Here is a 15032-nt window from a genome sequence, read left to right as displayed (position 1 = left end):
ATGTTTTTCTTTTGTTACAGCGATACGTCACTAGTGAAGCGAGCGCTAGAAGGCGGAGGGGTGTACGTGTTAGACGACCACTGCCTGCCGCCCACGTTCGCCACGCAAGTGTAGTGCTAACCAATGCGGCAATGAACATTAACTTATTTATTCACATCGGACGCTCGTGCGAACTAGGCTGTGCGCCGCGTGTACATATAGCGTAAAGTGTAAAGTGACTCCTGTATAGACGGCTAGTTGTAAGTATTCGGATATATTTATTTGAGCGCGATCCGTACGCCCTGTAAATAGTATCGGCGGTTCGGATCGCTATTTCCACCCTTTATCGGCAAGCGTCGCCCGATACGCCGTAACCCTCGTAACGTTTCGATGTCTAAGCTGTTCGTGGATCGAGTTGGGTCGTGATCATCACGTGCGTGTTCGGTTGGGTGAGGACCGCGCTTGCTGTGGGGTAGTGGACCACGGTCCACTGTCTGCGATCTCTGTAGGTAACGGTGAAGCGGCTCTCGCGGTCTCGGTCCGCCGCGTGGACCGCCCACAGGCTCCGTACTGAGCACCGGCTCCAAGCGCAGACTAATCAAACACATCGCATGTTAACTAGCTGCTTTCGAACTATTCGTTTATTTTATTTTGATATTTTTTTACAATATTTCCGTTTTTAAATTATTATTACGATCATTATGAAAATAGAGCACAGTTTACATGCGAGTTTTCATCGTTAATTAATATCCGTTTATTCCGACATTTAATATAATGTAATACTATAATATATTCTGTGCCAATGAATCTGTTGTCTCCGTGCGCACGAGTCGGTGTTCAGTATAGTTTCTGTGTAGTTCACGCCCCTCTGTCCCCTTTTTTAGACTCGCACCAGTATATAAACCAAACCGTGCGTTATATAAGATTTTAGAATAATTTATATAAAACGCAAAATATGCGTTCTGTTTTTACATTGATTTTTTGTGATTGACTAATTATTGTCATTGTTCCTATGATTATGATTGTTAATTAAACATTTAAAAAAAAATCTTGTTCAGGTTTTCTTGAAAATCGACATAGATTTTTACACCGATTTCACATGTTTCGTATCTGGAATGTAGATTAAACGTTGTTCCTCGATCCGAGCGCCATTTTTTCCCCCTTCACGTCACAGCGTGGAGGTCGTAGAAATCGCACTCGCATCTCACAGTAATTAACACAGCGCACGTAATTAGTCCATAGGTTAAAATAATTTGAGTACTTATAAGAAACAAATGTCCTAAGTAAGTAATAACCTAAGTCATTGTGTATAAAAAAAACTATTAAGGTTTAGTCAAGTAAGTATATTCTCCATTACTATCGTAAGAGTACTGTGACAATATAAGTGTCATTAGGCAACATAGGACGCGATATCACAGGTTGTTTTAACTTATTTATTTTAATACATACATACGAGTTGTTTATGTATCGTTCACGACCCCTCGCATATTCGTGTAATGAATGTGCGAGCGGCCGTCGACGGTTCGTCTGTGAAATAATTTATGTTAAATTACCGTCTTAGTAAACGTATTGTAGATATTATTCTATAAGTAATAGACGTTACCTCTTATGTTGCCTTTTGTACTCGATAGATTTAATGAGGGTTAAATCGACAAAATTGTAAAATTATATCAAACTATGAATAGACTGATGATCAATAATAATGTTCTTGTATTTAATTTTGTAAGATGACAAAATGTAATAATAAATTATGTGAAAATAGGAAACATTACGAAAAAGTAACATTGTCATATCTAGCGTACTTAAACGGTATCACAGTTGATGTACTTTCATTTTTCTTTTTGATTTTTTTTTTTAATTTTTAATTATATACGCCTTAATAATACGTTCCGAAACAATAAAATGACAGTATTTTTAATTTATTTATTAAAAATATAATTGCTATTATTGTTTATTACTTTCTCTATAAATGAAAAATCATTGTTTATTTTTTGAACACAGTTTACAATTGACTGAAGCTAAATTGTCTTCTTGGTTTAATTTTGGACACTATGAGAATCATGTATGCATTTATAGTTAAGTGTGAGTATACTGAAAGCCAATTAATTCGAATCATTCCATTCCTAATAAGTGAACTTACCTTTTAAAAAAAAAAACTTGCTATTTTTCTATTTTTATTTTGCATGCTAATAAAGTGATTATCTTGATTACTCGTATGTATTTTCTTCGTTAAAAATGACATAAATATAGTTAATTTTCTTTCTTATGTACTTTTAGTATATTCACAATTCTTTTCTCAGTTAAAAGAAAAATGAAAGCAATCGTATGTGGACAAGTGTAACAAATAATTCCATAGATAGATCCTATCACAATTAAAGTCATTGTAATGCTATTTCGGTGATATATTTGTCAGCGAGTGTATGTGACGTATGTGTATTATTATGTGCAGCGATACAAGGAGAAATAAAATGTTAATAAACAATTGTTTACAAAAGATTAAAAAGGAATTTCATTTTATACCTATTATTTTATTAAAAACTGTTTCAAATATAACAGAATCGTCGAAAATATTTCAGGAATAATATGTGCATAATAAGTCGTGATAGGGTTCAAGTTTGATTTAATTTAGAAAATAAATTTGACTGCTGGCGTCTGTTCGTTCATCTTATGCCTCTTGATATTTACGATTACGCTACGATTCCAGCAATAAAAATTATTTCACAATAAAAACATTGCTGAAACTCTGAAACGTGGCCTATTTATGACCATATTGTGAAACAATTAGACTTTTTTAAGTAAGATATTCTATTTTTTAATTGTTCTGTTCCTGAAAGTAAATGATGATATTTACATAATAGCTTTCACTTGTAGAACCATTATATTTAATTAATTATTTTTATCATTATTAGGGGCCTAAAACTTCCGCGAATAATAAAAAATGTAATTAGAGTTAGTTGAATGAATTACTATAGATAAAGAAATAAAATAGGTTAGCTAATTATTGCGAGTCATGTAACATATTCAACTTACCTAAAAACGCTCGATAAAGCAAAACTTTAAACGTTGTGTTGCCATTATTTTTAAAAATTAAATAACAAATAAAAATATAAAGTAAGTTTTTTCAGTTCTGTCGTAGTTAGAAGCCACAATGATTAAAATGGCGCCTAACCGCCTAGTACCGTAAACAAATTATTTAATAAGGACCCTACTTCTAAAAAGCCTTGGGTTAAGATCTTGGGTTCAAGCCCGGGCAAGCACCACTGAATTTTCATGTGCTTAATTTGTGTTTATAATTCATCTCGTGCTATACGGTGAAGGAAAACATCGTGAGGAAACCTGCATGTGTCTAATTTCACTGAAATTCTGTCACATGTGTATTGTGCCAACCCGCATTGAAGCAGCGTAGCAAATAAGCTCTCCTCAAAAAGGGAGAGGAGGCCTTAGCCTAGCAGTGCAACATTCACAGGCTGTTACTGTTACTTCTATATTTTTACGTACTTTGCGTGATGTAAATGGACATGGACATAATAAACTTTTTCGTTTTTAGGTTTGTTTCAATTCGATCATAAGTTCCAGACGCTGATTTGAGTAATAAATTTAGTTTGCATACAAAATTCAAACGCTTAAAGCTGTCCCGTATGATTTTTATTGACAAGTAAAATCGATTTATACAGATCTGAACTATAATTTCTATTGATGTGTAACATACATAAGGTTAGTACTAAAGTTTCAGCGTTTCAAAATCTCATAGGATTTAACGCGTTAACGACGGCAACGTTATCTAGGTTAATTATTTTTGCAATGTATTCATTCATAGATTATTTTGACCAGAATGAGCGGTAAAAAGCTGTGCTTTGGAAATATTTATTAAAGTAAAAAAATATTGCTTTTAATTAAAACTCTGTACCTATTTCACTCAGTTAGCGGTGAGAGGATATTACTTGTGTACTTTAAAATTGATTAGTTGTAGAAAATCTAAAAAGAGATGTTAATAGATCACACCAATGTTGTCTATATATTTTAAGAAACGTAATAATATACTCCTTCCACTTCAGAAGCATCTTAGTTGGGACGTCACATCTCGTTCATCGTACTACAGAACTGACTCAGTCGCTCATATGGAGAGGGCGACATCGAAAATATGATCCCGTATGAAAAAGGATTAAATTTCCATTTATTGGGAAAGGTAACGTGTAGGTGTCTAGAGAAGCGGGAAAAGCACAGGTAGCTCTTTCATTAAGGTGAAATGTGTACATTAGAAAATAAGACCAACAAATATTTAAAACCTTATTTATTTTTTGGTGCCTTATAAACAATACAGTATTTACAAAATACCTTAACCTATTTTAATAAGGTTGTCAATGACAATTAATTTTAATTACCTATATAAAAGGCAAATAAATGTACTATTTCTCAGTAGCAATTTGTCAATTTTAGAAAGATTTTAATTAAAATCACTTATTAAAATATCTCCTCATTCACAAACTTTACTGTTTAGGAATTAGAATTGCACATCTCATAAAATTAAAAACTAAATTAGGATATTTTAAAGTATTTATAAGCAGTAAAATATCAGTAAATTAAATATTTCTCAATCACTTACTGCCTACAATGTGCATTTTACAACAACATTCACTAGCCCACAATGACATTTCCATAATCTATCCGTGACCTTTTATAAAAACATTATTTAGATCAAATCGCGAGGACAACGCGTCACCGTTCAATTTAGGACCGAAGCCATCAAAAGGACCGTCGAAAAGGAAATTAAGTCACGAGATCACAAACTACACATATGTATGAAATATAATTAGAAGTCTTAAATCTAGTCTTATTCGCCGCTGCGCGGAGAGCGTTCAGCGCTGGCACGTTCTTCGGGCGCGTCACCATTCGGTCGCGGGGAGGCCGAGCGGGACCGGTCGCGGGACATGGAGCGCTCGCGGGACGCCGACCGAGATCGAGAGCGAGAGCGGGACTTGCTTTCGCGGCGTTCCTCCTCACGTTTCGGTGAAGCTGCGTCCTTGCTGCGGGAGCGAGATCTCTCCCTAGAGGAAAAAAGTAATATTAATTTGATATGACATTTACAGTTGAAGGAATATAACTTTACAAAATAGTAACTTTCCATTTTAATTTAAATTCTTAAAAGTATATTACTATATATATTTTTTTTTATAATATTGAAATAACAAAATGTATAGAGCGAGAAAAAAAATAGATTTAAATAATAAAGCACAAAAAGCAACAGAAAACGAGTGATGTTACTACTGTACTCAACCATCAACTACTTCTCACCTGGCTTTGACAGTAGTCTCTCTTCAAATGATGCAGGAAAATTTGATAAGAGTTAATATATGTAATAAATTGTGCCATCAATTAGTTACAAATTCATATTATTTTAATGTTGCAATCAATTCCAATAGCCTGGATCATCACTTCAGTACTATCTGACAATAATGCTAAGATATTTGAAGAGAGTTTATATTTCAGTTAATATAATATAATTATATATAGATAAAAACGACAAAACTATATCATGAAACAAGTTTGTTTCAAAAACATTACAATAATTATATCGATGAAATTATAAACTCTCTACATCACACAACTGTCAGACCAGATTGAAAGCACAAACTTACTTGGAGTCATGTTTCGGCGAGCGGGACTTGGACTTGGACTTTGACTTTGACTTTGAGCGGGACGGCGACGTTCTTCCGTTGCGGTCGGGTGATTTGTGGGAGACGGAGCGTTCGCGGGACTGGCGGGACTCTGACCGACGCTCGGACTTACGGGAAGCTGATCTCGAACGGCTGCGATCCCTATGCGAGTCGCGTACGACAAACGGTAGGAACGGGCATTTAATCTTTAGCTACTAATTTCTATACATCGAATGAAGACAATTCTTAATTTATATTTGTACTACAGTTCAGTCGCAAATGCACGAGTCGACGTTGAATTTGTAACTACACTACACTGCATACAACACTAAAATACATAGAGTATGTACTATGACTAAATACTTACGATTTTAAATTTTGCTCAGCACATGAAATAACACACCTAGCCAAATGAATACTAGGTTAATTCTTTAAATCATGCAATGTTTAATAAAAATTTAATTTGCGAGATATTATAAAAATAATGTATTAACTCATGCAAGCAACTTTTTAATAAGTCGTGAAAAAATAATAATATTTTAAATTTTAAAGGCTTTGTAGTAATACATGTTCGTCATATGTATATACACGAATGACTAAGATCACTTATTAGGCGAATTATTAACAAAATTAAATATTATTAATTTCAAACTCACTTAGATCTGGATCTCGACCGGGACTTGGCTTCGGGACTCTTGCTCTTCGGGCGAGACTTGGAGCGCGAGCGGGACGATCGGCGGGAACGAGATCTACTGCAATCGGTCTCGTATTAGTGTATTTCACGATTATAATTTATCGTGAAAAACGATTAAAAAAATCTCAGTATGTAGATAATCATTCACAGGTATTCAGCCCCGAAAGATGGTAAAATGTATAGTATCATCACAAAAAAAACAAAAATAAATATTTTTTAGCAGTCTCTATTATTAACTGAGAAAAGAAAACGCGCAATGCCGTGTGTTCGTTAAAATCAGATTTAAAAGTAATTGGTAAAGTCATCACTATTCAGTTCTAAATATTCTTCAGTTAGTACGAAAACAGTGCAAATAAATCTGTTAAACAAAATATAATATTTACATTAAAAAAAATTGTATTGATTATTATTTGTTGTGGTACCTGGAGCGGCGTCTCTCCCGACTGCGCGAGCGCGAGCGGCTGGACGACGAGCGCGTGCGGCGGCGCGACGAGCGTCGGTCCTCCACGAGCCGGACGCGACGCCCATTCAGTTCCGTGCCGTCCAACTTCTCCATTGCCGCGCGCATGTCGGAGTGAGTCGCGAACTCGACCACGCTGTAATCGTTACCATATGAATGAAATATACTCATATTTTGTAGTGACTGTCAATTCTGGTGATCTCTATAACCAGTGGTAAAAGTGACGAAATGAAATTGAAAATGACGGCCGTCTGTGTTTTTCTTTTTTTTGTTTATTACTTTACTTAGATAGATATGTAGCGATAAGGTCGCCATAATTGTAGATTTATATATACAGGCAGTATACATGTTTTGTATTTTTCTCTTTGTGGTGTACAATAAAGAATAAAGTAAAGTACTTTTATGTAATTAACCTCTCTAATATTGGTAACTTATAAGGTTAATAAATTTAAAAGTAGTTAAAATTAAAGAAAATAAAAGCATTATATACCCTTCATTTCTGTGTTGCTTATGCGCATCTGCGTAAGTTACTTCGCCGGCTTGGCGCATATAATCCTTCAAGTCCTGTAAACCAACAAAACTTTTCAGTTTTAATTGTTACGAGCTTACAATAAACTTTTCTTAAAAGCCTTCATCAGATAAAATAATATCATCAAGGTTTTCAGCCCCGAAAGATGGTAAAAATACGATATCATCATGAAAATGGCGAATATAGAAAAGGTGTGGTGAACACCCTACGAATATTTATAATGTATGTGCTACCGAATGAATCAGACCTTTCAAAACAAAAAATAAACATGAATAGTGCCTATACAGATATTTCGTAGACGGTCAACCGACTGGTTATCATTTCTTATAAAAAAAAACAGCTTGCAGTGTGAGACAGCTAATCCGCGCCACGTCACCTTAGGGTTGCTCCAGCGACGTCTTTGAAAACATACCAAATACGAAACTTCGCAGTTGCCATTGTAGCAAATTAGAAAACCGATTCCAAGATTGGGTTTCCATTTCATATTTCTAAAGAATTCCGTATCAACCGCAATCTAATCAATTAATAAAATCCATTTTTATCCCCAGATAGTATTGCTTCATACTTTTTCTAATGTAATTTCCTTGCTTTTATTGCTGCTCGTCTTTTATTTATAATTTGATTTTTTTTTTAATGCAACAAGTTCGAAATCCTTGTCCTTTTCGTACATCGTCATCGTGATTTGCATGTTTTAGTATCGATTTCGTGATGTCATCCATTAGAGAAAATCCTTAATGAATTCAAATAACAGGCCACGCATTTTTATCACATACATATTATTTTCCAAAGTTCCAATTTAAATGTCTATTCCATTTGTAAATTCCGCCTCTTATCCACATCCAGTCCTAGGCCTCAAATTTCAGTAATGAATAATTCAAGCGGGAATTGTCACAAATAACCATCTTCAAAGTGTACCATCCCTCATGTAAACTCCATCTCTAAGACCATTCCAATAAGCTATGACACCATACAGGTAGCACCGGCCACGAAAAACTGTCTAGGCACCGAAATAAAAGAAATATATAAAAAAATGAATGCTTCCACAACATCAACCACTTTGACAGCTGGTTTCTATTGGGAGCATAAACTTAAATATAAAAATGTGAGATATGAATTAAAATGGGATTGCACATAGCGAGAGCGGCTCCAGTAGTGCCCCCCTGTCGACTTTACCTTGACGGGCCGGCGGCTGGAGCGGGACAGGGCGTCATCGCGAGATCGTCCCGACCGTCCCCTGGGGCGCCGCAGACCGATACCCTCCTAACATCGCTTCAGACCACATCTCACACGGGCTACATCGGGGAAGGGCTCAGGGCACGAAACGCCACCTTCTGTCGTTATTTAAAAACCATCTATAAGCTCGTAATGTATTACAGGTGTATAAGTTTACTTTCATATGTATTTAATATATTTATAAGATAAGTTAAAATATAAAGAATAATGTGAAGCTACTTATTGAAAAATTATTGATTATGTTTTTGAGTTTATGAAAAGCAAGAGTTAATCTCGGTATCCAACTGTCTGGTTCATCATCTTTGGATTTCAGAATCTTACATGTCTTCCTTAGTATAGTAAATTCATAAATGTCAATTGTCTTCTTACATGGTCATTTGTCCCATCTTGAAGCCATCCAAATATCCAAATTATCTCCTCATGTGTGATGCCATCTTCCGTTATGGTTTTCATTTACTTCATTGCTTGTTCATTGTTGTCACATTTGAGTAAGATGTTGTTGCTCTTGTATTGAAATTGCCGCATCCTTAGAACACAAGTGACCAACGACCCTGGTAGTGAACGCCCAGCCCTCATGACCGTGTAGCTCCAAACCCTGAGTGATTGTGATGGAATGATGATGGACTTTCCATTCTGCTCAGTCTCTTACCTGCCAGCTAATGCGGCTAGACAGATTTTCGACGATAAGTCGATACTCCGTGCGCGTCGGCGGGCCGTATCTGTAATTGTAGTCACTGAAGAAAGAAATTGACTAAATTAGTTTTATTGAAATATTTTTATTTCAATGCAACTAATGTAATTATGTCAAATTGAGGTGAAATATTAATAGAGTAATAAATTATGTATCGAAAGGGTTGAAATTGTATTATAATTTCCATGAAATCATGTTTTTTTTTAATTTATATTTTAGTATTAAGTCTTTTTATATAATTTTCTTAAGAAACTACAACTAACAACATAATGCTAATGCTCTTAAAATATTTACCACTATCAACTTTCTTTAAAAAAAAATGGAAATAAATCAAAAATATGATTATCAAAAAATGATGTAAGCTTTATATAAATTGCATAACAGATATTGACAGCATTTACTGAAGAGTCGTATTATACATTTTTTAATAATCATGATCAAATTCATGATATATTTACCATTGATAATGAATTTGAATATAGAAAAATAAATAATTATATTTACAAAAAATCACGACATTAACTTGCTATGATTTTGGAATGTCATTGGGAAGGATTGTTTGGATGAGTTCGAGACTCGATATTTCTCTTCCAATTTTAGGTGAGCCAGTCTAATTATAGCCACAAGAGACATAGCATCCTAAATGCCATGGTTAAAGGCCATTTGAAGGTGCAAGAAGTTATATACTTCTTGTAGTACCAGTGTCTATGGGCGAAGGATGAACTGAGCAAAAGATGGCCCTTTTAGTTATTGTTATTATTATTGTTAGATAGATCACTAATGAATGTATTAAGTATGTCGGGGCGCGGATACAGACGGCTGTAGTCGCCCCTGCGGCCGTCGTGACGTCGTGACGGCGGGAGCCGCGAGGCACGCCACGCGCCCGCTCCACCGATACCCTACAACACAACCACTCACTCGTATCGCGACCGGCCGCGGTCTCGTTCGTAGTAGCGGTCGCGACGGTAGCGGTCTGCGCTGCGGTCGATGCCCCTCGCCGGCTCCACCACCACCCTGTAGCACACCGTCTATTAGCTCGCCCTTCCGTTCACGCTTGTACCACCTCCCAATACCGTCCAGCGCTCGCACTCCGAACACACTCTGCTTAATTCATCAGATTGAACGGTACAATTGCAAGAATCAACTGCAATGGTGATCAACGATACAAAAGATATAAAATAATGAGCAACTGTTACAGCAAAATGAAAATGATTCAGTCATATGATAAGACTTCTTATGATCATTGATAAACAAATTTAAGTATAAAGAAAATGTAAATAGTCAAAATTTTAGTTCATCTCTAATGTTTAAAAATATGTACATATAAATAATATTTTCTGAATATACTTCAATTTATGCGAGAAATATCAATATTAGTTATATTGCCCCTCATAATTGTACAGCCAAAACTTTTATTTTTACATGACATATTCATTCATACTGAATTTTTCCAAGTTTAAGCTACTATACTACTAGCCAGCTATATACTACTATTACTAGCCAGCTCCACAATAAATGTTTGAAGAATATTCATTACCATAGCACTGTGTTTCTTTGAAAGTTGAATTTTCATAAATGCTTATTTCTGAATGTATTACATTAATCAATTTATAATATATATTGATTAAATTTAATAATTTATTTTATTAGTTACTTTGCAGGTTATGAAATAATGATATAACTATAATTTAACAAAACAAATTTAGGTAAACCTGTCTTACCTTTCTCCTAGGAGTTCTTTTCCATTTAATTCATAGACAGCATCATCTGCATCTCTATAATCTTCAAATTCCTAAAAATGTATAAAAATAAATACATGGACTTCATCAGACCATAAGGATAAATAAAATATATCTAACTATGCTTTGTGTGGATTCATTCAAAAATTTAGAAATTTATACTATTGATAAATTTTGATGACAATAAAACAAAATTAAATTACATTCAACATTATATATTAAATAAAAATCTGAATAGTTAACTGATTTTCTGTACTCGGTGGTAAGACTGTGCAAGCCCTCCTGGGTAGGTACCACCCACTCATCAGATATCTATCGCTTAACAGCAATACATAGTATTTTTATATTTCGGTTTGAAGGGTAAGTGAGCCAGTGTAACTACAGGCACCAGAGACATAAAAAACTTTTTCAGCCTAAGGTTGATGGTGCATTGGAAATGTAAGGAATGTTTTATATTTCTTATGTCACAAATGTCTATGGGCAGTGGTGGCCACTTGTGTGGCCACAAGTGCCCTGGAAGGGCAATGGGCCTAACAAAACAATAAATTTGAACCATTCTGAATCTTGTGTACACAATTTCCACATGATATATTTCATGTAACATAATTTAAATTAATAACCATGTGCCACTTGTACTCATTAGTCTTCATGATAAAGACAGTCGTGTTCATAATAGTTCCTATCTAATACTCGTAGATGATATTTAGAAAGTTCAATATGTATATAGTGTACCTAACATTGATTGAAATTTAATAAAGTAGGAAAATTGTTAATGAATTTATAAAAATTATTAGGTTTCATTATTTAGATTTGAAGTCAAATATTTGGATACTTATTTTTAGAAATTCAATTATCGATTCCGTACCACAAATCCATAACCGTTCTTGATAAGAATGTCTTTGATCCTTCCAAATCCTTTAAAGAATTTTTCTAAATCTCTTTCCCGTACACCAAAGGGCAGACCGCCAACATAGACACGTGATCCCACCATGATCTATGACGCTGTAAAATAAATAAGCAATTTAAATGACACGATCCACAAATTAGACGCTTAAATGAATGAATGAATTGTTTACAAGTTCTTCACAGAAATAAACTAATTCGTTCAAGTTTAATTTTTAATTTATAACCTCAAATTTGTTAAATGTACATAATACATCATCAATTTAACAACAAGTTAACGCGTAAATTACGCGAATATGTAAACTTATAAATTCAAAAATAGATTTTATAAATTCAAATTACATAATTACTAGAAAGTTCCAATATGAGCACATATTGAGCGAATTGAAATAGGCCTATTTGAGAATAAATGAAGTATCTTACCGCCTAAAATGTTAACACAAACGAATAATCTATATTTCTGACTACTTTTGAGTTGTAATTAGCGAATTCTATACACTTATGTACATGATAATTTTAATTATATTAAACATGTACAGACGAAACGGAATGGCGGCACGGAAGAAAAAGGCAGACACCATTATGCACCATGTGGTCGGCAAAAATGAATACAAGTCGAGGCTACGCAATTTTACATAATTATAGGAAAATGTACTTTAGTTGAATTAGCGTCAATGAAAAAAATTAAATATTTTACTTATAAAACGAAGTTCCACCAATAATTGAATAACTGAATCTATAACAATATGGCGACGAGAGCATCACTTAAGATTTAGTTATAGTTGTAACTAATTAAAATAAACTTACCTTTATATTAAGTTCAAGATACTTATTCCTAATGTAACAATTTTAATCACTTGTAAATAAAACTGGGCTATTATATAATTTAATAACACGTGTACTCAGACGCTGTAAGCTAACAAGCTACGTTCCTAGCGGATATGGCGTTATACAATGGTAGGATTGGTACCCAGGTCATTTTTCTTAAGTTGGTAATAACAAGGAAAACGTGATATTCTACTCGGTGTTGCCAGATTAAACTTATTCGTTTACCCATTATTGACGCCATACAACCTATATATGTATTTTCAAAATACCCGGCTTTGCCTTCCAACCAGCAGCTGGTTTCAGGTTACTAGTAAAACTTATTTTTAAGGGATTCAGGGTGTTTAAACAAAAAAGGAAATATTCATTGTACCTAATTTTAAATAAAATGACCTTGAATGACATCAAACGTTGCACCTCGTACGTGGCTCATATTAAAAAAAAGTCCATCTCGCTATATCTTCTCACACAGTAAATAATACTTTTTATAATTGGCAGTTTTATTGTGTTACAAAAAGACACAATCACTATCAGTTTTAGTCATAATATAGGTTGCCAATTAACATACCTACATCCAATATCAACTCGCATAAAATCATTTGAAATTACCCGCCTTTCGGGTGATCACCCTCCATATGGCAATGCTAAGTACGCGGCACAATAAATAACGTAGTTGGTAGTATTAATCAATTTTTAAATCGAAGGGTAAATATACACTATCAATATTTTGATAAAAATATTAAAATATTAATAGTGATTTCATAGCAATTCCATTACTTAAAAATATTAATAAATACACAACAAACAAACATTGAAATTGTAAAAATCAATATAAACGAGTTAATACATTTTTTTACAAAGATAGATTTACTATGACATGCACAAAAATTGGAAAGAAAATAAAATGGATAACCCAATGATTTTATACATGTAAACTAATAATTAAAATATTATTGTGGAAATAATTGAGACAATTAAATATGTATTTAAACATTGTCAAGTTTTATTATGTAATAATAAAAATATCAGAAAATCACTGAAAGATACTTTTCCTTCATATTTGTAAGTAATTTAATAAATATTTATATGTATCAAATTGTAATGGTTTCATTATGGGTCTACGGATGACGTGGGACGTATGGCGCAGAGAAGGCAAATATATTTAAACTTAAAGCTAGAGAAATCACAGTACATAATACAGTAGAATACACATGAATTCAGCGGCGTAATAAAGCCTTTATTTGTTCGACACACGAAATGCCTTCTACAATAATAAATTTTAAGACCATTCTCATTCCCATATATTTATTAATTAGGTAATCCAACAGATTACATATCTTCTATGTACTCGTAAATAAAGCCAATATAGGAAAACACAAGTTGTTAAAATTTACTTCCAAGATATTAGTGACATTGCTGCGTCCGTATTTTTTTTTTTTATATTCGCCGGGAGGGCAAATGACTCTACTCCACCTGATGGTAAGTGGTAGTAGAGTCCAAACGCGACGACGGCCAGAACAGACGGGAAAAACGTTCTGCACTAGCCGCCTTCGCCTTGCCGGCCCGCAAGATGCCTCTTCACGCCTCGTTTGAAGGAACCCGGGTTGTAAGAGGAGGGGAACACGTGAGCTGGTAAGGAATTCCATTTTTTGGAAGTGCGACAAAGAAAGGAGTTGCCAAATTTCTTTGTTCGCGATGGAATTGATGTCACAGTTAGGTGGTGACATCGAGAACCAGCTCGCGTGGACTTAAGAAGGAAGGGGGAAGCAGGAATTAGAGAGAATAATTCCTCAGAGCACTCGCCGTGATACAGTCGATAGAAAGCGCTCAGTGCTGCTATCTCACAACGCAATTGTAAAGGTTCAAGGGTGTTTGTGACCTTTACGTCGCCAATAATGCGTACGGCACGTCGCTGCAACCGGTCCAAGGCCTCAAGTAGGTACTTAGCGGAGCCATCCCAAAGGTGCGAGCAATATTCCACGCAAGACCGTACCTGTGTTTTGTACAGCAGGCGCAGTTGTTGTGGCGTGAAAAAGCGCCGCACCTTGTTCAGAACTCCGAGTTTCCGTGAAGCTGTTTTAATAACAGCCTCGATGTAATCCCTTGGACTAAGGTCGCAGCGAACGTCAATCCCCAGCATGGCGATTTTGCTTTGCATCACCAGCAGAGTACCACAGAGGGAGGGAAGAGGGGAAAATGTTGACTTTTTCGCCGTGAGAGCGCATACCTGTGTTTTCTTGGCATTAAACTCAACAATATTATCAGAGCCCCATTTGGCGATGAGCTCTAACGTCCTATCGAGTTCCGTCCCGTACTGACGATCAT

At 34.9% G+C, this 15032-nt stretch overlaps 2 protein-coding genes across 11 annotated transcripts in view; one reads left to right on the top strand and one right to left on the bottom strand.

Moving 5' to 3' along the window:
* Positions 1-2482, top strand: part of LOC126776324 (neurogenic locus protein delta) — a 30976-nt gene extending 28494 nt beyond the window's left edge. For both annotated transcript variants that reach the window (XM_050498764.1, XM_050498765.1), the window contains one exon: positions 21-2482. In XM_050498764.1, the coding sequence (XP_050354721.1) occupies positions 21-114 (94 nt within the window). In that variant the 3' untranslated portion in view covers positions 115-2482. The remainder of the gene's footprint in view (positions 1-20) is intronic.
* A 1776-nt stretch (positions 2483-4258) lies between these two features.
* Positions 4259-12838, bottom strand: LOC126776370 (serine-arginine protein 55). 9 transcript variants are annotated; one of them, XM_050498838.1, is made up of 11 exons: positions 12690-12838; positions 11845-11981; positions 10962-11032; positions 10159-10254; positions 9199-9283; positions 7278-7351; positions 6750-6923; positions 6290-6385; positions 6001-6036; positions 5616-5795; positions 4259-5024 (listed from the first exon to the last, which is right to left on the bottom strand). In XM_050498838.1, exons 2-11 carry the CDS (start codon positions 11968-11970, stop codon positions 4811-4813), a joined length of 1152 nt encoding a protein of 383 aa, XP_050354795.1. In that variant the 5' UTR covers positions 11971-11981; positions 12690-12838; the 3' UTR covers positions 4259-4810. The 9 variants fall into 9 exon arrangements, with proteins under 9 accessions (XP_050354795.1, XP_050354798.1, XP_050354796.1 ...); XM_050498841.1 differs by lacking the exon at positions 12690-12838 and adding an exon at positions 12306-12448 and having other exon boundaries at positions 6290-6382; positions 9199-9268; XM_050498839.1 differs by lacking the exon at positions 12690-12838 and adding an exon at positions 12306-12447 and having other exon boundaries at positions 6290-6382.
* Positions 12839-15032: the final 2194 nt, after the last annotated feature.

This window comes from Nymphalis io, chromosome 20 (assembly GCF_905147045.1).
Source record: "Nymphalis io chromosome 20, ilAglIoxx1.1, whole genome shotgun sequence".
NCBI lineage: Eukaryota > Metazoa > Arthropoda > Insecta > Lepidoptera > Nymphalidae > Nymphalis > Nymphalis io.
The sequence above is the reverse complement of the archived record's forward strand: the minus strand, read 5'-3'. Positions and strand labels throughout refer to the sequence as shown.